This window comes from Antechinus flavipes, chromosome 3 (genome assembly GCF_016432865.1).
Source record: "Antechinus flavipes isolate AdamAnt ecotype Samford, QLD, Australia chromosome 3, AdamAnt_v2, whole genome shotgun sequence".
NCBI classification, from domain to species: Eukaryota; Metazoa; Chordata; class Mammalia; order Dasyuromorphia; family Dasyuridae; genus Antechinus; species Antechinus flavipes.
The window spans coordinates 519,775,485-519,798,337 of NC_067400.1; the positions used below are offsets into that span (position 1 = coordinate 519,775,485).

The following is a 22,853-nucleotide window of genomic DNA, read 5'->3' on the forward strand; positions in this document are numbered from 1 at the left end:
TCATTTATATCTGAAAGAATCCATGGACTCATATTAATTCATTGGTACCTATAGGAATTCATATGGATTTCTTTTACTTCTTTGTTTCTGCTACGTATTAAATTTGTAACATATAATCCGTATTCTATATTATCCCTACTAGGACCCAACTGGACTCCAAACTGGATTTCATTTTTTTAAAAAAAAGTTTATGAAAATTACATTTATGCTGGTTCCAGATACAAGGCAGCTCTATTCTCTTAAAATAAAAGGTAAAGTACTTTTTTGTTGACTATCAAAGGTCCTTTCAGGCATCGATTAAATTACACAGTATGTTGGAAGACCCTCTGCACTGAAATGAATGAGATCTAGGTTTTCATCCTGGCTCTATGACTGTATGAACTTGAATAAATAGTTTCTCTAAACCTCAGTTTCTCCATCTATAAAATGGGAATGAACGGACAGGGAACAACCTCTCAGGTCTCTGTGACATCCTGTGAGTTCTAGAGAATAGGGAAACATTTCAGGACGTAGGTACTAGCATAGTATCCCTGGGTATTTTGGGGATTCGGGAATTCTACATAAAAGAGAGATCAAAGTCGTCTGGATTACAATAATAAGAGCTCCTATTTCCTTAGTGTTTCAAGGCTTATAAAATGCTTTTCTCATAACTAGGTAGTTCAAGAGTTATTATACCCATGCGATGGGCAGTTCATACTCAGAGCTAGGACTAGAAGGCGGCTCTCCCGAGTCATGGTCCGGGGATCTTGGCTCTACGCTCCCTGAGCGCCCCGGCCCAGGCCCTGTCCCCGGCCCCGTCCCCGGGCCCGTCCCCGTCTCCTTCCTCAGGCCACCTGAGTGCCCCATACCCATCTCCAACCGCAGGCTACCTGAGCGCCCCGTACCCATCTCCAACTGCAGGCTACTCGAGTGCCCCGTCCCCGTCTCCATCCGCAGGCCACCTGAGTGCCCCCTACCCATCTCCAACCGCAGGCTACCTGAGCGCCCCGTACCCATCTCCAACTGCAGGCTACTCGAGTGCCCCGTCCCCGTCTCCATCCGCAGGCCACCTGAGTGCCCCGTACCCATCTCCAACCGCAGGCTATCTGAGCGCCCCGTCCCGTCTCCATCCGCAGGCTCTCTGGATCACCATGGTTCAGTGTGATAACCAAAGCGCACCGCCCCCTGTGACGGTCTTCGTCTTGCTGGGCTTCCCAGCCCTACAGGAGGCCCCTCTCCCGCTCTTCTTCATCTTCCTGGCCCTCTACACTCTCATCGTGCTGGGCAACGTGGTGATCCTGGTGGCGGTGGTTGGGGATCCTCGGCTGCACAAGCCCATGTACTTCTTCCTGTGCAACCTCTCGGCCCTGGACATTCTCTTCACCACCACCACGGTGCCCAAGATGCTGGCCATGTTCCTCTCTCAGCACAACGCCATCTCCTTTGCCGGCTGCTTCCTGCAGATGTACAGTTTCCACACTCTCACGGTCATGGAGTCCTTCATCCTGGTGGTCATGGCCTATGACCGCTATGAAGCCATCTGCCACCCGCTGCACTACCCCAGCCGCATGACCCCGCAGGCCAATGCCAGGCTGGCAGCGGGCGCCTGGGCCATGGCCCTGATCATCCCGGCCCCAGTGATGGTGGAGACGGCGCGGCTGGAGTACACGGCCAGGGCCCCGGTGGAGCACTGCTTCTGCGACCACCTCGCCGTGGTGAGGGCTGCCTGCCAGGACGCTGGGAGCGAGCAGCAAACCTTCATCGGCTTCTGCATTGCCATGACCGTCTCCTTGGTGCCCCTGCTCCTGGTGCTCTTCTCCTACGGGCGCATCCTGGCCTCTGTTGTAAAGATCGCCTCCCAGGAAGGCCGGGCCAAGGCCTTTTCCACCTGCACATCTCACCTGCTGGTGGTCGGTACCTATTACTCCTCCATTGCTGTGGCCTATGTGTCCTATCGGATGGAAATGGCCATCGACCTTCATGTGCTCAGCAACGTCATTTTTGCCATCTTGACCCCCATGTTGAACCCTCTCATCTACACGCTGAGGAACAAGGATGTAAAGGAAGCCATTAAGATGGTCTCTCTAAAAGTATTTCTTCATTTGAAAAACTCTTAGTCAGTTTATATGAAACAGACCTGGGAGTTTTATTAGATTACATACTCAGTATGAATCAAAAGTATAATTTGGCAGTCAGAAAAGCAAATATAATCTTAGGCTGCATTAAGAGGGGCTAAGTACCCCAAACAAGCAAGACCTTGCTGTTCTGCACTCTGTAAAACCCCATTTGGAATATTGTTTTCAAATCAGGAGGCCACATTTTAGGAAGGACTCTGTCAAGTTGGAAAGTGACCAAAGGAAGGCAACCAGGATGGAGGAATGGAACAAAAAACCACTTACTATGAGAGAGGATTAAAGGATTTGAGAATGTTTAGTCAGAAGAAGACTTAGGTAATTATTATACTTTTCTTCAAATTTTCAGGCTTTTCAGTCACATCTGACTTTTTGAAATCCCATTTGGGGTTTTCTTGGCAAAGACACTGGAGTGGTTTACCATTTCCTTCTGCAGTTCATTTGATAGATGAGGAAACTGAGGCAAAGAGGATTAAGTGATTTTCTGAAGATCACATAGCTAGAAAGTGTCAGGGGATTCGAACTCACCATCTAACTGTCCCACTTTTTTCAAATACCTCAAGTAAATGTGGAAGGATTAGATATTTTTATTTTTGTACTTGGATGACAGAACTAGAAATCATTAAGAAAACACTATTTTCACTACCTCCCATGCACAAGGCACTGAGGGTATAAAGAAAAAAGATGAAAAGTCCCTGCTTTCAAGAAGCTTATATTCTACTAGGCAGAAACAACATGGATTCAGATAGGACAATACAAGGATAGATAGATAGTCACAGGCACATATATACATACATATACATATACATATATGCATACATACATATACATACACATGCATGCATATACACATAGAGTAATTACAGGGCAACGAGACAGCTTGGAAGGAAACTCAAGTTCTTGTATGGTACTTGATCTGAACCTTGAAAGGAAACTAGGCAATCCAAGAGAAAGAAGGAAGGGGAAGACCATTCCTTGCAAGGAGGTTAGCCTACATAAATCATGGAGGTAGCAATTGGAAGGTTATGAACAGGAAGAGGTAAGTAGGTGAGTTTAATGGAAACATAGAATGCGCTGAAGGGAAGCAATGAGATCAGTCTGGAAATAGACTGGAAATAGATTGTGAAGGTCATTAAATGCCAAACAGAGCAATTTGCATTTTATGTTGGAGGAAAGAGAGAGCAAATAAAAATTGTTGAATAGGAGAATGAAATGGTCAGACGTATGCTATACAAACATGAATTTGGCAGTTGAATAGAAGATGGATTCAAGAAAGGCAAGACTTGAGAGCAATTAGGAGGCTACTACAATAGTCCAGGATGAAGATGATGAGTTTTTCAAGCAGGTGGTGGCCATGTGAGTAAAGAGAATAAATGTTAATGATATCATGAAGTCAGAAGTGATAAAACTTAACAATCTGACCAGTAGTTGCACAAAGGAAGATTTAAGATTCAGTGTCAGGTAAATTCACTGACCATTAATGCTGACCAAAAAGCAGAATAGACTGACTCACAAAGTCAGGAAGCCTACTTCACTGGATAACTTTAAGCAAAGAATGGCTGAACAATTGTCAAGTATGATTCACAGAGGAATCTTTTATGTATTGCTTGCTCTCCATAACCCCTGAAGTCCCTTCTAATTCTGAAAGTATTTGATTTTAAAATCTCCACAGGACATTCATTCTTCCTAGGGGAGAGAGAGAATACACAAGGAATTGAAACAGCTTCTGGGATAGGTGGCAAAAATACCTAGATGACAGTTCTGGTCTGGTCACTGAAGGTAATTCAGGTTGTTGGTTGCCCATCTCTATATTGGGAAATTATTCAGTCTCCTTTAGTCTTCAAAAACCACGAAAGACAAGGGGGCCAATACTGCATAGGTCAGCTGGAAAAAATGGATATTTTTTCATGTTCTTACTCTGAAAAATTCAGTAGTTTACCCTAAACCTTCCAAGTGGACTTATTGGCTGGGAGGCTACTGCCTGAAATGAATAGATCATCAAACAATTTGTAGTTACTGTCCATAAATTTGCATATTTTGGCTGGTTTTATATGTGTGCCATCTCCCTATCAGACCTTGAAGGCAAAGTTTGTCAAGAAACATTCATTAAGTGCTTACTATGTGCCAAGCACTGGGAATAAAAATACAAACAAAAAGAGTCTCTACTTTCTTTTTTTATATAACTTTTTATTGATAGAACATATGCATGAGTAATTTTTTACAAAATTATCCCTTGCACTCACTTCTGTTCCGACTTTTCCCTTCCCTCCCTCCACCCCCTCTCCTAGATGGCAGGCAGTCTTATACATGTTAAATATGTTAAAGTATATCCTAGATACAATATATGTGTGCAGAATCAAACAGTTCTCTTGTTGCACAGGAAGAATTGGATTTAGAAGGTAAAAATAACCTGGGAAGAAAAACAAAAATGCAAGTAGTCCACACTCATTTCTCTGTGTTCCTTCTCTGGGTATTGCTGATTCTGTCCAGCATTGATCAATTGGAACTGAATTAGATCTTCTCTTTGTTCGAAGAAATCCACTTCCATCAGAATACATGCTCATACAATATCATTGTTGAGGTGTATAATGATCTCCTGGTTCTGCTCATTTCACTAAGCATCAGTTCATGTAAATCTCTCCAAGCTTCTCTGTATTCATCCTGTTCTTACAGGACAACAATATTCCATAACATTCATATACCACAATTTACTCAACCATTCTCCAATTGATGGACATCCATTCATTTTCCAGCTTCTAGCCACTACAAACAGGGCTGCCACAAACATTTTGGCACATACAGGTCCCTTTCCCTTCTTTAGTATCTCTTTGAGATATAAGCCCAGTAATAACACTGCTGGATCAAACACAGTTTGATAACTTTTGGGGCATAGTTTCAAATTATTCTCCAGAATGGTTGGATTCGTTCACAACTCCACCAACAATGCATGTGTCCCAGTTTTCCCACATCCCCTCCAACATTCATCATGATCTTTTCCTGTCATCTTAGCCAATCTGACAGGTGTGTAGTGGTATCTCAGAGTTGTCTTACTTTTCATTTCTCTGATCAATAATGACTTGGAACACTCTTTCATATGAGGGAAATAGTTTCAATTTCATCATCTGAAAATTGTCTTCATATCCTTTGATTATTTATCAATTGGAGAATGGCTTGATTTCTTATAAATTAGAGTCAATTTTCTATATATTTTGTTAATGAGGCTTTATCAGAACCTTTAACTGTAAAATTGTTTTCCCAGTTTGTTGTTTCCCTTCTAATTTTATTTGCATTAGTTTTGTTTGTACAAAGGCTTTTTAATTTGATGTAATCAAAATTTTCTATTTTGTGATCAGTAATGGTCTCTAGTTCTTCTTTGGTCACAAATTCCTTCTTCCTCCACAAGTCTGAGAGGTAAACTATCCTATGTTCCTCTAATTTATTTATAATCTCGTTCTTTATGCCTTAATCATGGACCCATTTTGATCTTATCTTGGTATACGGTGTTAAGTAGTCTCTACTTTAAAGAAGCTTACATTCTAATCATTCTCAGGGGAGAGCAATCCAGAAAAGGAAGCTGAAAAGGTTGGGGTGGTATGGGAAGCAGGTACCTGGTGAGCTGATATAATGGTGAAGTGTGGAGAAGGGCAGCCTGAAGAAGAATGAAGAGATTGTCAGCCTCAGTGCCCTCCTTCCGTGAAGGTTCTGAAGGAAACTGCTCCATCAGGGGAAAGGGTTCCTGGAGCAGAGGGTACTTCTGAAGTGTAATTTCAAGGATGAAAGTAAATGAGGATGAAAAGATTTCTAGAGGATGTGACTCCCTCCTAGAACTGAGGGTGCTCTGAGCACAAGACCTATGCTTCCTCCTTAGAGTAGGGGCTCCTCTCAGCCTGGAGATTCCTTGCAGACAGGGATTGAATTTCTTTTATATGGTCCTCATGGTCCCATTTCCAGCCTCCTTTCCAAATGATAATAATAATGGTCCTTGTATCACCAAGGTGACATGACTAACCCAGTGTCAACAGGTGTGAATTTTGGTTAAGGTATCTGGCAGTGAGGATGTATTCTTCTTGAACTATCCATCCCCTCTTAGATAGTTCTACGTGAGATCAAACATATTTATGAAACAACTAGATTCTAGTTCTAGTCTAGGTCAGGTTCTAGATTCAGTCTGGAACCAGTGTTGAGGCTCATTCCAGCATGGGCATCAGGATCATGGTTCAGTGTGGGGCTGGTGTTAGGGCAATTTTGTCATTGAAATATTGGCTTAATTGGGGTTAGAATCTGGGACCAACCTCAGGCAAGGATCAAAACTTAGGTCCTGACTAGGGATCATAAGATCATAGCTAGAAGTAGAAGGAACCTCAGAGGTTATCTAGTCCAAGTCTGGGTCCACCAGGTTTACAATTATCCAAACCCATCATTCCACACATCCCAGATAAAGCCTTGAGCTAAGCTTAAGATCCTGAAAGTCCATTCACAACAGATTCCAACCTATGCAAGAGGATCAGGTCCTTATCTTCCAGCCTCTAGAAGTACTTAACCTAAAATCAAGCTCACTTTGTCTAGCTTCTCCATTGTTAATCGGGAAAATGACAGAAATTGTTTTCCCCCCAAAGTCCTGAATTGTCTGGGCTCCATTATATTCTTTGCTGTGATAATTAATATCCAGGGGACAGGTGCAGCTTTTCTGCTTGCAGTCTCCAATCTGAGCAGGCAGCAATAAGTCTCAATCTGACAGTCAGGCAAATCTCAGGAGCTATTTTCGTAGCTCTCTCCAGGCATAATACATTGGTCTTTTGGTGGGGGCGGATGTCTGCCATTTGATTGAGGTGGCCTGAGAATCTGTCTTTCCCTTCTTCCTTCATTTGCCACCTTTTTCTCCCTCCCATCTGTTCTTTCCTCTCTGTTTTCACAGCCACCATCCTAAGACAGGTCCTCATTAACACCCAAAAACCTCCTTATAAATCCTCTTGCCTCTGGTCTTTCCCCTCTGAGCCATCTTTTATATGCTGCTAGGCTGATATTCCTTATGCATAGATCTGATTATGTCATCTCTCTTTTAAAATCCTTCGTGTTTTCTTTTAAGTTCAAATTCCATCCAACCATTCATTCATTCAATAACCATCCTCCAACACAGGATATCCTCTGCATTTTCTCTCTCCCTCTCTTCCTCTCTCCTCATGCCCTCCCCATACTTTCTCTTTCTCTCTCTGTCTTTCACGATCTCTCTCTGTTGCTGGCTTGCTCTCCTTCCTCTCTCTTTTCTCTTTCCCTTTCTCCTCTCTCCTCTCTCTCTTTATTCTCACTTTTCTCTCTCTCCCTTTCTTCTCTCTTTTCTCTTTTATCTCTCTCTTGCTCTCTTTCTCTTCTCTTTCTTTTAATCCATCCTTTACCTACTGTCAGAAAAAAAATTAAACTTATAGATCAGATCACATTACACCTCTCTTTTAAAAAAACAACTCTGAGAGAAGTTTGAGATACTTAACCTTGCTAATCTTATAATTTCTCATTTTTAGAAAAGAGTCTTAGAACTCTTTAGAGTCTTTAGAAAGAAAAGACTTTAGAAAAAAAGTCTTGGGACTACTAGTCCAGACTACCTGATCTATTCTCTTTAGCTCCAAAAGATACCCCATGCTTTCCTTCCTCTGTGTCTTGACTCATTCTATACTGTCCTTCCTCCCCTCTCTGCTTGTTGCCAAACTTAAATGCTATCTCAACCAGGAAGTCTCCCTATTCATTTTTTTCTTGATAACATTTTATTTTTTCCCAATCACATGTTAAGACAATTTTTAGCATTAATTCTTACCAGATCTTGAGTTCCAATTTTTTCTTCCTCTCTTCTCCTCTCCCCTCTTCCTAAAATGGTAGGCAATTTGTTATAGGTTACATGTGCAATCATGTAAAACATATTTCCATATTACTCTCAGTTGTGAAAGATGGAATATCAAAAGGAGGAAAAACAAGAAAAAGAATAAAGTAAGTGAAAGAATTATGTTTCCATCTGCAGTCAGAGGCCATCAGTTCTTTATCTGGATGTATTTAGCATTCTCTTTCATGAGTCATTTGTACTTGTCTTGGATTACTGTGTTGTTGAGAGAATCTGAGTCATTCATAGTTGATCATCATAATGCTGCTGAGACTGTGTACAGTGCTTTCCTGGTTCTGCTCATTTAATTTTGTATAAGTTCATACAAATCTTCCCAGATTTTTCTGAAATCTGCCTGTTCATTTCTTATTTCACAAAAATATTCAACTATATTCATATACCACAGTTTATTCAGATATTTCCCAATTGTTGGACATTCCCCTGATTTTTAATTGTTGCTGAGAGAATCTGAGTCATTCATAATTGATCATCATAATGCTGCTGAGACTGTGTACAGTGCTTTCCTGGTTCTGCTCATTTAATTTTGTATAAGTTCATACAAATCTTCCCAGATTTTTCTGAAATCTGCCTGTTCATTTCTTATTTCACAAAAGTATTCAACTATATTCATATACCACAGCTTATTCAGATATTTCCCAATTGTTGGACATTCCCCTGATTTTTAATATTTTGCCACAATGAAAAGGACTGCTATAAATATTTTTGCATATATAAGTCCTTTCCTTTTTTATGATTTCTTTGGGATACAGATCTAATAATGGTATTTCTAGATCAAAGAGTATGCACAGTTTGTTTGCCAAACATTAATAACCTATTTTCTCAGACCTCATAGAGTCATTTGCCTCTCTTTATATATTACTTTTAATGCATATTATAGCCATCTGTATTAATATCTTATTCTTCCATTAAGGTAAGGATTGAGTTTTAGTGAAATTTTTTATTTCCACCACTGCAAAGTGCAGTGCTCTGCACATAGTGATGATAATGATGAAAATGAGAATGAGAGTAAGCTCCAGCCTAGACAATTACTCAACCCCACTTCAAGCAAGTAATAAAATGTTCATCCTAATACTTTTATCAACTAAAACCACAATTGGATAATTCACTATTTGTGAGCAAAGTTTAGACACCTCAGTTAATTAATTATTTTATATCACTTCATATAAAATTTCCTGTTTCTTTCTATTCTATCATATTTCTATTCATATATCCATTTCTTACAACATCTATTACATTCCTATTATCAGATTTTGTTTAGCTTTCCCAATCATTTGCAGTTAATCATAGGCTTTAGACTAATTGCAGAAAAAAAGTCCTTGGTCAATGTAGACAAAAGCTGCTTAGATTGACTGAGGAAACTTCATTTCCGATTGATGAATATTATAGTTCACTTATTAAAAAGGAAAGGAAGTTAGTTTAGAACTCATCGCTGTACTAGTGGTATCTCAGAAACAGTAATGAATGTCTTCATCAGGAACCAAAGACAAGGCTTTGGCTAGAAAAAGACTAGAATTTGATTTGATCAGAATTTCTTCATTGCTTCTAGTCTGTCTTCCCTCCTCCCAAATGTTTCCTTCTCAGAAGTGTGGTTGGAGGCTTCTTTCTTTTCCTCAAATCCCTGGGTTCTGAACTGGTTCGCTAGCTTATAGGTGACCTACAGGGCATGATTAAGTTTTTCTCAATCATTCTGGATGAATTTCCTATGCGATACCTTTCCAGTTCATCCAATAGCTTTCAAAGACATCTAAATTAATCAAGCCCTATTATCCCTTCTTTGTCCCCCATGCACACTTAGTCTAAAACTTATACTTTAGGATTTTATTCAACTGAGATTGAAAACCAAACAACTTAGATATGTACTCATCTGATGGCATCAAGGTACAGCATTTAGTTACTTTAAGTGGGATTGGATACTTCTCTAGGCTGACTTCCACCCTTAACAATATAGTCATCAAGAACAATAAAAGCTGACATTTAAGGTTTGTGGACCATTTTACACCTGTTATCTCATTCAATTAGCAGGCCCTAGGTTTCTATATCACTTTAGGTTTACAACTTGCCTTTCCCAAATACCATGAGAGAAGTTTACTGGCATTATTATCCCCGTTTTATAGAGGAGATAACTAAGGTTTATAGAGTTTTCTGGGAATCGCAGTAGGTGGAGATGGCACTAGAACTATTCTGGTCTAATAACTAGAGCTGTCCCAAAGTGGAATGTACTGCCTCAGGGATCGGGGCAAGGTAGTGGATCTTCCCTCAGTGAAGGTCTTCAAGCAGAGACTGAATAACCACTTGGGAATGTAGTAGAGGGAATTATTGGTCAGGTGTGGATTCAACAAAATGATCTTTGAGTTTCCTTTCAGTTCTTAGAGTCTGTAATTCTGTGACTACTATCAGTTTTTCCATTTAATAAACCTTCACACAATAAATGCTTGTTGTGGTTTTCATCATTTCCCCCAGTTAATTTTTATTTTCACTTCCATAGTAGACAGAGGAAGTGACAGGATTCTTTACTTCCCTTTGACTGAATGAAGGATTTGAAATGGCCCAGGGCTAAGTAGTAACTTTCAAAATTGGGACAAAAAGTTTAGAGACATTCTGTTGTTGTCATCTGACTTTTGTCTAAAGAAAATGGTGTTTGTCTTCTCTCAAACTCCATTGTTTTCCATTAAAGCAAAATAGGAAATTAAAAGAAACATTAAATGGGAAAGAACCAAATACAATAAGTTAGGATGTTCCAGTTGAAGATGTGGGATTCAAGCTTCAAGGAGTGAAGCTGAGATATAGGACACAGAAGGTGGAAGGGAAGACATTAAGGAGAGAAAAGACAATAGGAAGATATCAACATCATATCTAGGAAGGTTCAGAAGATGCAAAGTTCTTATCTAGCTGGAAGAAGGGAAGTCCTTCTAGATTAAGTGGCTCTCAAATAGGGTCTTGAAAGATGAGTAGGATGTCAATAGAGACAGTACGGAAATAAGAACTGGAAAAGAGCTCAGAGAACAAGATGAGCAAAAACATGGATAGAAGGGCTCAAAATACATTTAAGGGTTGGTTCCCCTAGAAAATAATAGATGGAATATACAAGACAGATTTCTGGCTAACATGAAGGAAAACTTCTAACAATCAATGCTATACACACCTGGAATGGGCTACTGATAGGAAGTTCCAGGTCCTGGCCATTGGACATATCTAAGCAGAGGATGGAGGACTTATCAGATTATTATAGATAGAATTCATGCTTTGAGTATAGAATGGGACAGGACAATCTCTGAAGGCCCTTCTAAGTGCTGTGGCACACGGCTCAGTTTGACTGAAGATTCCAATATGTGAAGGGGAATTTGGTATAATGAGGCTGGAAAGGTAGAGTGGAGACAGACTACAACCAAGCAAAGTTTAGACTGTCCTGTGACTGTGGAGAACCATGGAAGGTCTTTAAATAAGGGAGGGATCTTTGTATTTCAGCTATATTTTTAATAATCTTCACCACACAGGCAGGAGTATCTTTCCCTTCTGAGTTCCAATAACCCTATATCTACTTCCCTGCTTTGTATTATGGTTAGTTTCCACCATATCCCTCTCCAATAAACTAGAAGGATCCTGAGAGCCACAATCAGGTCTGAACGAATTCCCTTCCTTTAACCCTTCATAGATACTAGCACACTTCACAGGACCTTGTGCTCAATATACATTTATTAACTGCTGATGAACTCAAAAGAGTTGATCTAATGGTAGGATTTTAGTTACAGGAGCAGACCCACATGGTAGAGACTTTAGTGGCTTGTGATGCTCCCCATTACTTCCCTGTGGATTATATTGCCTCTGCAGTGGGAAAGAATTCACAACTCCTGAGATCTGATGAAGCTAAACTTTCTCATTCATCAAAATGGCCAAGGGAGAAGGTGCAGCCTGGTTCCAATGAAAAAAAGACCTGGAAGCCAGAGGCGGGTGTCCTTGTGACCTTGGACAGCTCGCTGAAACTCAGTTTCCCCTTCTGTAAAACAGGAATGGTAACTAACTCCTGGCATTTTGGGGGAGGCTCAGATTAGGCAGGGCATGTAATCTTAGGGGGTACAAATAAAAGGGAGAGAGTTTCAAGGGTCACTACCCCACAACTCTTCATGGAGAGGAGGAGCAGTGGCCGGGATGGGCTGGCAGAGAGGGAAGGACCTTATAAAGCTCAGGGAGCTCCCTAGGCAGTCCTGCAAGGGGTGCAGCGGCTGGAGGATGCTGCCATCTGCTGGCTAATGTAAAGCAGAAAGAAGAAAGTTCACTTCTATTTCTATCTTGGAATAATTACTCCCTGGGCGGACCCAGACTCATTCTCCTCACTGCTCTCAATTTCCTCATCCACAAAATGAGGGGATTCGAGTTCAAGCCTTACAGCCTAGCATCTCTTACAGTTCTAATATCTTATCCTGCACTACTAGTAAACACAATTACTTCCTTTTTTTTTTTATCATATTCTAAGTTTACAGAATGCTTTCTTCACCATAGCTCTGCGAGAAAGATAGAACAGGTATTACTATCCCTCATCTTATTGATGGAGAAACTGAGTCCCAGAGAGTTTGGGAGACTTGCTCCAGTACAAAGCTAGTAAGCATTAGAGGAGGGATATTGTGTTATATATTTTAAGGTCCCTTAAAACTTTGATGTATATTCAACATTTTAATGACCTTTCCAGTTATACATTCTGTGTACAATGTTCTAGCAGTCTAAGTTCAAAGGTTCTTGATTGTTGATTGGCCATCAACAATTGTTGTCCCTACTCCCTTTCCTCTTACTGACATTTTATGTTCTATGTTCTAAGATGTTCTAATATCCTTTGCAACTCTGAAATTTTACATTCAATGTTCTAACAGTCCATTCTAAGATCCCTTCTACTTCTGACATTTTATATTCTCTGTTTTAATAATTTATGTTCAAAAATTTTTTTTCTCAGCACTGACATCTTATATTCTGTGTTTTAACAATCTGTTCTAAGATCCCTTCTAGGTTTGACATTTTATATTCTATGTTTTAACAGTCCATGTTCAAAAGTTTTTACCAACACTGACATCTTATGTTCTATGTTTTAACAGTCTGCTTTAAGGTCTCTTCTAGTTTTGACATTTTATATTCTTTTTTTTTTAACAGTCTATGTTTAAAGATCCTTTCCAGCAATAGTAGTTTATATTTGATGTTTGTATTATATGATTCAGTTGAGTCTAAGGTCTCCTCCAGCTCTAACATTTTATATTCTAGATCCTAAAAGTCTATGCCTTATGGCATATGGCAAGGCAACTAAGTGGAGCAATGCATAGAGTGCTACGCCTGGAGTGAGAAAGATTCATCTTCTTGAGTTCAAATCTGATTTTAGACACTTACTAGCTGTACACCCTCACTTAATTCTGTTTGCCTCAGTTTTCTCATCTGTAAAATGGGCTGAAGGAAGTGGCCAATCATTCCAGTGTCTTTGCCAAGAAAATCACAAATGGGGTCATAAAGAATTGGATACAACGAAAATGACTTAATAATATATCTTACCTAGCTACCAGATGGCATGCCATGCCATCAACTATCAGCTCAAGTAATTGCAAACATGAAGAGGACCTACAATTCTCAAGCCTAAACCCCTTTGTACATGCACATCCTAAAGCTCTCCTGAGTTCTACAGCTACCAGCTTTTCCTTTTAGGAACTCAGACTTGGTCTTTGTTTGAGCATATGAAAAACTATGGTAACTCATAACTCTCATAGCTTGGTTCTCATCTCAGTATGATTATATTTTTCCCAACTTTGCAAGTCCCCAAAGCATTGCTTCCTCATATCTAGATTGAATACGTTTTTCTAAAACAGATTGGAATTAGTAAAATATAAGATTCAAAGTCTAGAGAGTCAAGGTTGCTGCTCAGCAGTCAGAAATCTCAATTCTCCCAGTCTCTTTCATATTACTCCTGTATTATGATCTCCTACATGCACTCCAGTGAAAACAAAATTAACTGTCAATTTCTATGTCCCTGAGACTAAAGAGGAAAAAGGAGGCAATTCAGAGAAGGAACCACTCACTGTTCAGGGTGAAAGGGATGATAATAATGGATGAAAGAGAGAAGACAGATCTATTAAATTCTTGCTTCATTTCATTTTCTTTGTCAAAGGTAATAATTTTCAGGCCGGGAAAAACAAAAACAAAAACAAATTGGTAAACAGAAGCATCTAAATCCTCTCGGGTTAAAGTTTACTAAGCACCGTAGTTCTTAACTGTATAGTCATCCTTGAGTCTTCCCTCTCCCTCATCTCCAATATTAATCCATTTGTCAAATCCTGTTAACTGTACCTTGACAATAGCACATAATCAACCAACCAGTGAATCTTGGTAAGCATTTGTTATCATTCTTATCATGTCTTTCACTGCAAATCCACCAGATACAATCAAAAAGGTAAAGCAGTCCCTCCTTCAACAAGTTTACATTCTAATGGAAAAGAAAATATGCTCAAGATATTCAGAGAAAATACAAGGTAATCTTAGGCTAAGATATTTGGGACCCTGAAAAGGCCTCCCACAGGAGAAAGCTGAGCTGAATCTTGAAGGAAGCCAGGGATTCTAGGAGGCAGAGCTAAGGATAAAGAGCATTGCAGTCCTGGGGGGCAGCCAGGGAAAGGCACAGGAATGGGAGATAGTGTCGTGTGTATGAAGAACAAGGAGTTGTTAGATCACAATGTGCATGAAGGCAAGACTGGAAGGAGAGAGACTGGCCAGGTTAAAAAGCTTTAAACACCAAAGAAGCTTATAGTTTATCCCAGAGATAATAGAGATAATGCACATCCTGATAAATAATAACAAAAAATGGCTAAATAAATAAAGAATTAATGATTATCCTAGAGATAATAAAGAGGTACTAGAGTTTATTCAATAATGGGATGAAATGATCAGACCTAAGGTGTAGAAAAATCTCTTTGAGAGAATTTGCTAGATTGATTGGAGTGGGGAAAGACTTGAGGAAAAGAGGATAATGAGGAGGTTAACGTGAAGGTCTAGAAGAAAGGTGATGAGGTCCTGAACTAGAATTGTGGCTATGTGCATGGAGAGAATATAGCAGATCGTCACTTCTGTCATCCCTTCTGTCTCACTTATCTTCAATTTCTTTCTTTGGTGTTACCTATAAACATGCTTATGTTTCCTTCATCCTCAAAAATCCTCACTTGATCCATCTGTCCATCCCAGCTACTGTCCCATACCTCTCCTGTCTTTTGTCACTAAATTCTTCCAGGAGGCCATCAACAATCGTTGTCCCTACTTCCTTTCCTCTTACTGTCTTCCAAGATCTCAGGTCTGGCTTCAGAGCTCATCATTCAATTGTAACTGTTCTCTCCAAAATTGTGGGAGCATCCGTCCTTCCTGTAAGATCTCACTAACCTGTGCTCCAATTCATTTCTGCCTCTCTGATTGGAGGATGAGTCATGAATTCCAAATCTTCTCGAAAAGAGAAATCTCAGCTCAGACATCTCCTTTCTTATCTAACTGCCCTTCTCTGCCTGAAACCTCTCTGACTCCTCTATCCTTCTCCTCCCCCCAAACCTGCCCTAATGTTTCAGCTTATTTTTGAATAAAATCTTCTCCCATTAAATTCTAAGTTCCTTGAGGGTAGGAACTAGTTTCTTTTTTCATATTTGTATCTCCAGCACTTAGCACAGTGCTTAACACATAGTAGGCACTTAATCACAGTTCATCCACTATCTCCCAACTGCCAAATCCAATAGCCTTTTCTCGGCTGAATCCTCCTTGTCTTCTCTGCAGTGTTTCCTCTTCTCTTAATATTTTTGTTTTCTCTAGGTCTTCATGAAACTGCTCTCTCCTGTTTCTCCTCATATCACCGACCTTTCAGATCAATTCTAGGTCCTTGCTGAACCTTTATCCAGGTCAGACTTGCTAACTCTCCCCGTGACTTCATCCTGGAGCTCTCCTGTTTGCCTCTGTAGGCAGTTAGAAGGCATGGTCAGTAGAGCACTCAGTCTAGAATTAGTGCTTGGATAAGTCACTCAAGTTCTATCTCAGTTCTTCATCTGTAATGAATGTAAATGAGGATAATAATAGCACCCACCTCTCAGAACTGTGAGCATCAAATGAAATGCTACTAGTAAAATCTACAGCACAAGGCCTAGCACAGAGTAAGCGCTATATAAACATGAGCTATTCTTAGTATTATATACTATTTGACGTGGTGATCTCATCAGCTTTGATGATTTTAATTATCATCTCTATGTAGATGATTTTCAGATCTATTCATCCAGCCCTATTCTCTCTCCTGATCTCTATCTAGTTTCAAATCTCCAAATGCCTGATTTTTGAACACCTTGAACTTAATGTCCCATAGATATCTTAAACTCAACTTATCCAAAACTGAAGTCACTGTTTCCTTCCTCTAACTCTACTCTGCTTCCTCTCTTCCTGTTACCACCCTTCCAGTCACCCAGGCTAATTTAGCTGTCATTCTCAACTCTTCATTTTCTCTCACAGTTCATAATTTGTCTCTTGCCAAATCCTGTTGATTTTACATTGACAACATCATTCATATGTAGCCCCTTCTCTCTGTGGACACTGCACTATCCTATGTAGACCCTAATCACTTCAAGCCTAGACTATTACATTAATTTTCTAGTTGGTCTCTCTGCTTCAAGTCTCCCTACTCCAGGCTATCTTCCACACAGCTATTGAAGGGATTTTGACTATCTCTTTATCTCTGTCTCTCTCTGTTTCTCTGTGTCTGTCTCTGTCTCTGTCTCTGTCTCTGTCTTCCTTCTCTCTCTGCCTTTCTCTGTCTCTCTGTGTCTCTATCTCTGACCCTGTCTGTCACACACTCACACACTCACATTCACACACACTCACACTCACACACACTCACACATACACACTCGCTGTAACTGCATTTAATAAACTCCAGCGACTTCCTGGGTCAAACATTAATTTTCAGAGCCCTTCACATTACAATGTGGCCCCTTTCCATGCTACCTTTCCAGTCTTCTTACACTTTGCTCACCTCATATCCTCTGTGATCAAGTGACACTGGCTGTCCCTCATCCGTGAAATTTTATCCTTTCTCATTTCTGTCTCCTGTCCTCTCCGGCTTCCTTCAATCTTCACCTAAAATTCCACCTTCTACAAAGCCATTCCCCAGTTAATATTAGTCCCTTCCTTCTATTGATTATCTCTAATTATCCTTATAGGATTTAGTTGTATGTCATTTTTGCAGGTTGTTTCCCTCTTTCCTCTCCCATTGGACAAAGCACCAAAACTATTTCTGCCTTTCTTTGTATTCCTACCTCTTATACTAGTGCCTGGAACATAGTAGACATTTAATAAATGTTTGTTGATTGCCTGGTTGACATGCTTTACCACATAAGCAACAAACTGGCGAGATGACAAAAGGTGGGAGCAATTACCAACTGAAGGATTTATGGAAATTTTGGCATAGAATGCATTGTTGGTCAACTTGTGAATTGTCCAACTATTCTGAAAGGCAGTTTGAAATAATCCTAAGGAGAAGATAGGGGAAAGCCATATGGAATTGTACTAAGGAATATGATTAAAATGTCCATATCTACTGACTCAGAGATCTCACTGTTAAGCAAACACTCCAAGGAAGTCAATGATAAAAAGAAAGTCCATATACACTAAAACCTTTAGAGCAACATTTTAAATTTCAAAAAACTAGAAATGATTAGGAAAGCAAAACAAAATCTAATAATAGGAATGTAATAAAACAAAATCGAATAATAGGAAAATAGAGCATTACTCTGTTGTAAAAAATGATAAATATGAAAAAATATAAAAAACAGGAAGATTTATATGAACAATATAAAACTAAATAATAACTAGGAAAACATTGTACACATTTATTAATTGATTGATTACAACAATGTAAATGCAAATACCAAGAATAAAACAAGTACCATTAAGTAGAATGCAAAAATATAATGTCCAAGCTTAGCTATAAAGAACATCTGAGAATGTATCTCTTGCTTTTCTTTATAAAGAAGGAAGTTTGACAGGTGTGGGAAACTCATATATAATATTGGACTTTGCTGATATATTGCTGAAAAAGTTTTGCTGAACTTTAAAAAATTTATTTATTCTGTATTGTAAAATGGAAATTCTTAACCTGGGGTCAAAGGACTTTTTTTTTTTTTTGATATTCTGATAACTTTGAGGCATACTTTGTATTTCCATGATTTTATTTTATATGTAGCAAAGAATGTAGATGTCTATTCTGAGAGTTCATGGATTTTACAAGGCTGCTTTAAGGCCTTGTCCACAACATACACAATAAAAGCAAGAATCCCTCTTAAAGAGATGGGGCCAAGATGGTAGAGTAGACAGAAGTAATACAGTGAGCTTCACTCTCACACCCCCCCCAAAATTCTCCAAACAGGTCTAAAAAACATGCTAGTCAGAATCGTGATATTGTACAAGTAGATACCTATATCAACAAGGGGAGAAGGAGAAATCGTTCTCATATGAACCAGTCAAAGGAGGAAAGAATATACATATACACATAGAGTTGGGCATACAAATACATTTACCTCGATAGGAAAATAGGTGGGAAAAGAGAGAAGACAGAAGGGGGAATTAGAGGGAAGACAGCTCAAAAGGAAGATCAGTCCTAAGCAAAAAAATAAAAATTCTAACTAAGGACATAAAAAAGTATGTATGGTTCTTTTTGAAGTAGCAAAAAATGGGAATCTGAGGGGGGTGCTAATCAATTGGGAAATGGTTGAATGAGTGATGGTATATAACTGAAATAGTATACTACTATGTTATAAAAAAGAATAAAGATGGTAGTTTCAGAGAACTTTGAAAGACTTGTGAAGCAGGTAGAAGCAAGAGAATTATTTATATAATGACAACAAGATAGTAAAGACAAACAGCTCTGGAAGAATTAAGAACTCTGATCAGCATAATAACCAAGAATGATTCCAAGAGGATCAATGATGAAACATGCTATCCACCTTTTGATAGAAGTAAAAGATTCAGAATATAGAATGAGACATATTCAGGAAGGGAAATACAGCCAATATATAAAATGTGTTTTTCTTGATGATACACATTTTTATAAGTTTTGTTTATCTTCCATTCTCCATTAGGGGAGGAAAGATTTGGAAAGAGAGGGACTGATGGTAGATGTATGCTAATTAAGAAAGTAAAATAAAAGTTTCCTTTTCTTTAAAAAAAGAGCTCCTATTATACAGGATGGCTCTCTGGAAGAAGGGGAAGGCATATATTTGAAAATATAAATGATGAAGAACAAAGGTATCAATAAGTTTTTAAAAGAAAAAATAATTATGAGTGGCAATATTATAAATGGCACCACTTTAAAAAAGTTTTTGCACCTTAAGCAAACCCAAATTAATATTTTTTATAAAGGCAACTTAGATAGAGAGCAGGTTCTTTAATACAGGAGGATCTAAATTTAGGTCAGTCTCTGTTATTTACAGATGTCTGAGCAATTCCTTCAGTAAATCTCAGGGTTCTGAAGAACTCTCTGAGACTCAGTATTGCAGAGAAGTCACCACTCCTTATATGAATGAGATCACAGGCCCATTCTCTAACTTTATTTTATGTTAAATTAAAAAATCATTAAGAATTTAATCATTAAATCTCTATCTCTATATACATATATTCCATTATTTTATTACTTTTTAAGATTTGTCTAATATAAACATTATAATAAAGCTATAATAAAATTTTAATTTGGTTTGAGTAAAATGCAAGCGATAAAAATTAAAATTATTGTATTAAAAACATGATAGATACAATTGTTATTGTTAAAAGGGTAGAGGTTTAATACATAAAGATGAAAATGAAAGCAATGGAGCCTCCCTTAGAAGGCAGTAAAACCAACACTAGGTGGCAGTACGAATCAAAAAGGGAGAGAGAGGGACCCAAGGAAGTCATGTCAATCACAAGCACTTAACTCAGTAAAATTTCATAAGCTCTTACTTTGTGCCAGACACGGGGCTCAGCTGGAAGGAGGAGGGGAGCTGGAGGTGGAGAAGGCACCAGGGCCTGCCTCGTTCCATGGAGCTCAAACCAAGCAGACACGCGGCTGGGAAGTGCTGTGCTACTGCCAAGTGCTGGGAACACAAATAACTCCCATCCCCGGCCCCCAAACCTCCACCTCGCTTCAGGGAGTTTGTCATCCACCAGAGACTGCACACAAGCAAGAGATGCACGGGATAAAGGGGGAGGAGGGACTGAACATTAAGAATGATCAGGAAAGGCTTCTTGTAGAAGGCTGGGAAGTTGTTGGGGCTTGAAGGAAGCCAGGATGAAACGGATATAGTTTTAAAAGACTGCATGCTCTTTTTTATTAAAGCTTTTTATTTACAAAACATATGCACGGTGATTCTTCAACATTAACCCTTGCAAAACCGTGTTCCAATTTTACCTCCCTTCCCCCACCCTCTCCCCTAGGTAGCACATAATCCTAGACGTTAAACATGGTAGAAACACGTGTTAAATCCAATATATGCAAACATATTTATACAATTATTTGCTGCACAAGAAAATCAAATCAAACCAGGAAAAAATGAGAAAGAAAATAAAATGCAGGCAAACAACAACAGAAAAAGTGAAAATGCTGTGTTGTGATCCACACTCAGTTCCCACAGCCCTCTCTCTGGGTGCAGTTGGTTCTCTTCATCACAAGATCATTGGAACTGGCCTAAATCATCTCCCGGTTGAGAAGAGCCACGTTCATATTGTATCATCTTGTTGTTGCCATGTACCATGATCTCCTGGTTCTGCTCATTTCACTCAGCATCAGTTCAGGTAACTCTCCAGGACTCTCTACAATCATCCTCCTGATCTTTTTGAGTGAAAACTGAGGACTTCTCAGAATAAAAACTTTGGGTAATTCAAGACTTGGCACCAGGGATCTGTTTAATCATTAGGCTCTGGGAAGAACAGCAAACACTTGCTTTTTCAGCAGAAAACATTTAAGAGATAACCTCCTTGACCTTTGCACAACTGCTTAGAGAAGAGCCTGACTATTTAATGGCCTGGAGATATGAGAAGTCTCCAAACTGGATATCTTTATTTGTTGATTACATACCTGAAGTAAAAAAGACCAAATCTCCTTAGTTACTAGCTCGAGTAATCTAGGAAACCTTTAATCCTTCTGGCTTAATCCATTACTTACCTCTAAATAAATCTCCTTAGAAAATGATTATTAACCTTTGAAGCAGAACAGACCTGCTTTTTTTTAATATTTCAAAACATGTATTGCTTCACCAAGACCCTAGTGCCACAAAAGTCCATCTGTATGCCAAAGGCAAATAAAGAGTATACAGGTTGAGTTTGCCAATGATTTTAGGAGGATTAACAGGAGATGGGTGGGCGAATAGTTTCTGTAATCTTTTTTTCCTTGACCATTTAAACGGCCTCTTAGCCTCTGTAAAATCAGCCTCCTTTCTTTGAGCATTCAGGGGACAGACCGCCTGCTTCTCCTGAGATTCTAATAAAACTTTTAATCTTCACTTTGAGAGATCTCTGAGTAGTCATTTTTGGTCAGAGATCACACTGTCCCATAAGGTTTCTTACAGAACAATTATATTCCATAACATTCATATACCACAATTTACCCAGCCATTCTCCAATTGATGGGCATCCATTCATTTTCCAGTTCCTTGCCACTACAAACAGGGCTGCTACAAACATTTTGGCACATACAGGTCCCTTTCCCTTCTTTAGTATCTCTTTGGGGTATAAGCCCAGAAGTAACACTGCTGGATCAAAGGGAATGCATGGTCTGATGGCCCTTTGGGCATAGCTGCAGTTTGACTGCATGTTTTCTTGAACTAGTGTCCTCTAATATGGCACATTTTGAAGTTGAAGTCTTGAAAACCTTGCCGAAAGAGCTCCCCTGACAGTTTCTAATACATTGTGCCTTGGTGCAGCAGAAAGAACACTGGAAGGAAAAGCCTCATTATAGGTCAGTAGAAAATGGACTCGAAGTGGGGAGAAACTTGAAGTAAAGATACCAATGGTAATAATCTAAGTTTGAGGTAATGAGGGAGGAGGCAATGTAAGAGAATAAGGAAGTTTTCCATCAATCCACTCATTCATTCCACAAGCACTGATTTATCACCTGTTGTATACAAAGCACTGTTTAAAGTCCTTTGGGAAAGACAAAATTTAAATAAGGCCTGGTCTTGGCTCATGAGGCATGGAGACTGTGGCAGAAACATGAATACATTGGTGTAAGAGTGTGTGTGTGTGTGTGTGTGTTTATATATATGTATATGTGTGTATATGTGGGGGAGGGTATAAAAAATTTAATTTCTCCTTCTCCAGTTGGGTTTATGTAATCACATGTGATGAGATAGCAATTTGTTAACACAGTATTAATATCAAATGACCCTTTCATGAAGGGTGAAAAACTTTTTTCTGATCAAATCAGAAAGGTTAACTCATGTTGAAAACTGACCATTGTCTTGGAGAGAAAGAAAAAAGGGAATAAACATTAAGATCCTGGTTATGTGCCAGACATATTATATACTAATAAGCTAATCATATTATATACATTATCATATTTTATTGAAAGTTCAAAAGGCATTATGGTTATTAAAATTGTACAATTTATAGAACTGCATTACCTAACATAGCTTATCAAAAAAAAAAAAAAAAAGGAAGGCATTTGGTCTTATTGTGACACCTCAATAAACATATGCTAATTTTGTTAAATAAAATAAATAATATTTTTATCCAGAAAAATGAGGAATAGTTTTTTGAATTTATAAATAGAATAGATAGCTGCTTAGATTGATAGCAAAATGATGAGTTTAAGCTGAAGAGATGGGACATTAGAATGGAATAAG

The 22,853-nt window shown here is 39.0% G+C and overlaps 1 protein-coding gene across 1 annotated transcript; it reads left to right on the plus strand.

Moving 5' to 3' along the window:
* The first annotated feature begins 682 nt into the window (after window positions 1–682).
* Window positions 683–2,096, plus strand: LOC127557368 (olfactory receptor 2AT4-like). The gene is made up of 2 exons (XM_051990712.1): window positions 683–1,060; window positions 1,116–2,096. The coding sequence occupies exons 1-2, from the start codon at window positions 683–685 to the stop codon at window positions 2,094–2,096; spliced, it is 1,359 nt and encodes a 452-aa protein (XP_051846672.1).
* The last annotated feature ends 20,757 nt before the right edge of the window (window positions 2,097–22,853 follow it).

Bases quoted from the DNA above. Each gene is read 5' to 3' on its own strand.
- LOC127557368 (XM_051990712.1), top strand. From the start codon at position 683: ATGGGCAGTTCATACTCAGAGCTAGGACTAGAAGGCGGCTCTCCCGAG. The intron at 1,061-1,115 runs GTACCCATCTCC...CTCCATCCGCAG, and splicing joins GCAGGCCACCTGAGTGCCCC to GCTCTCTGGATCACCATGGT.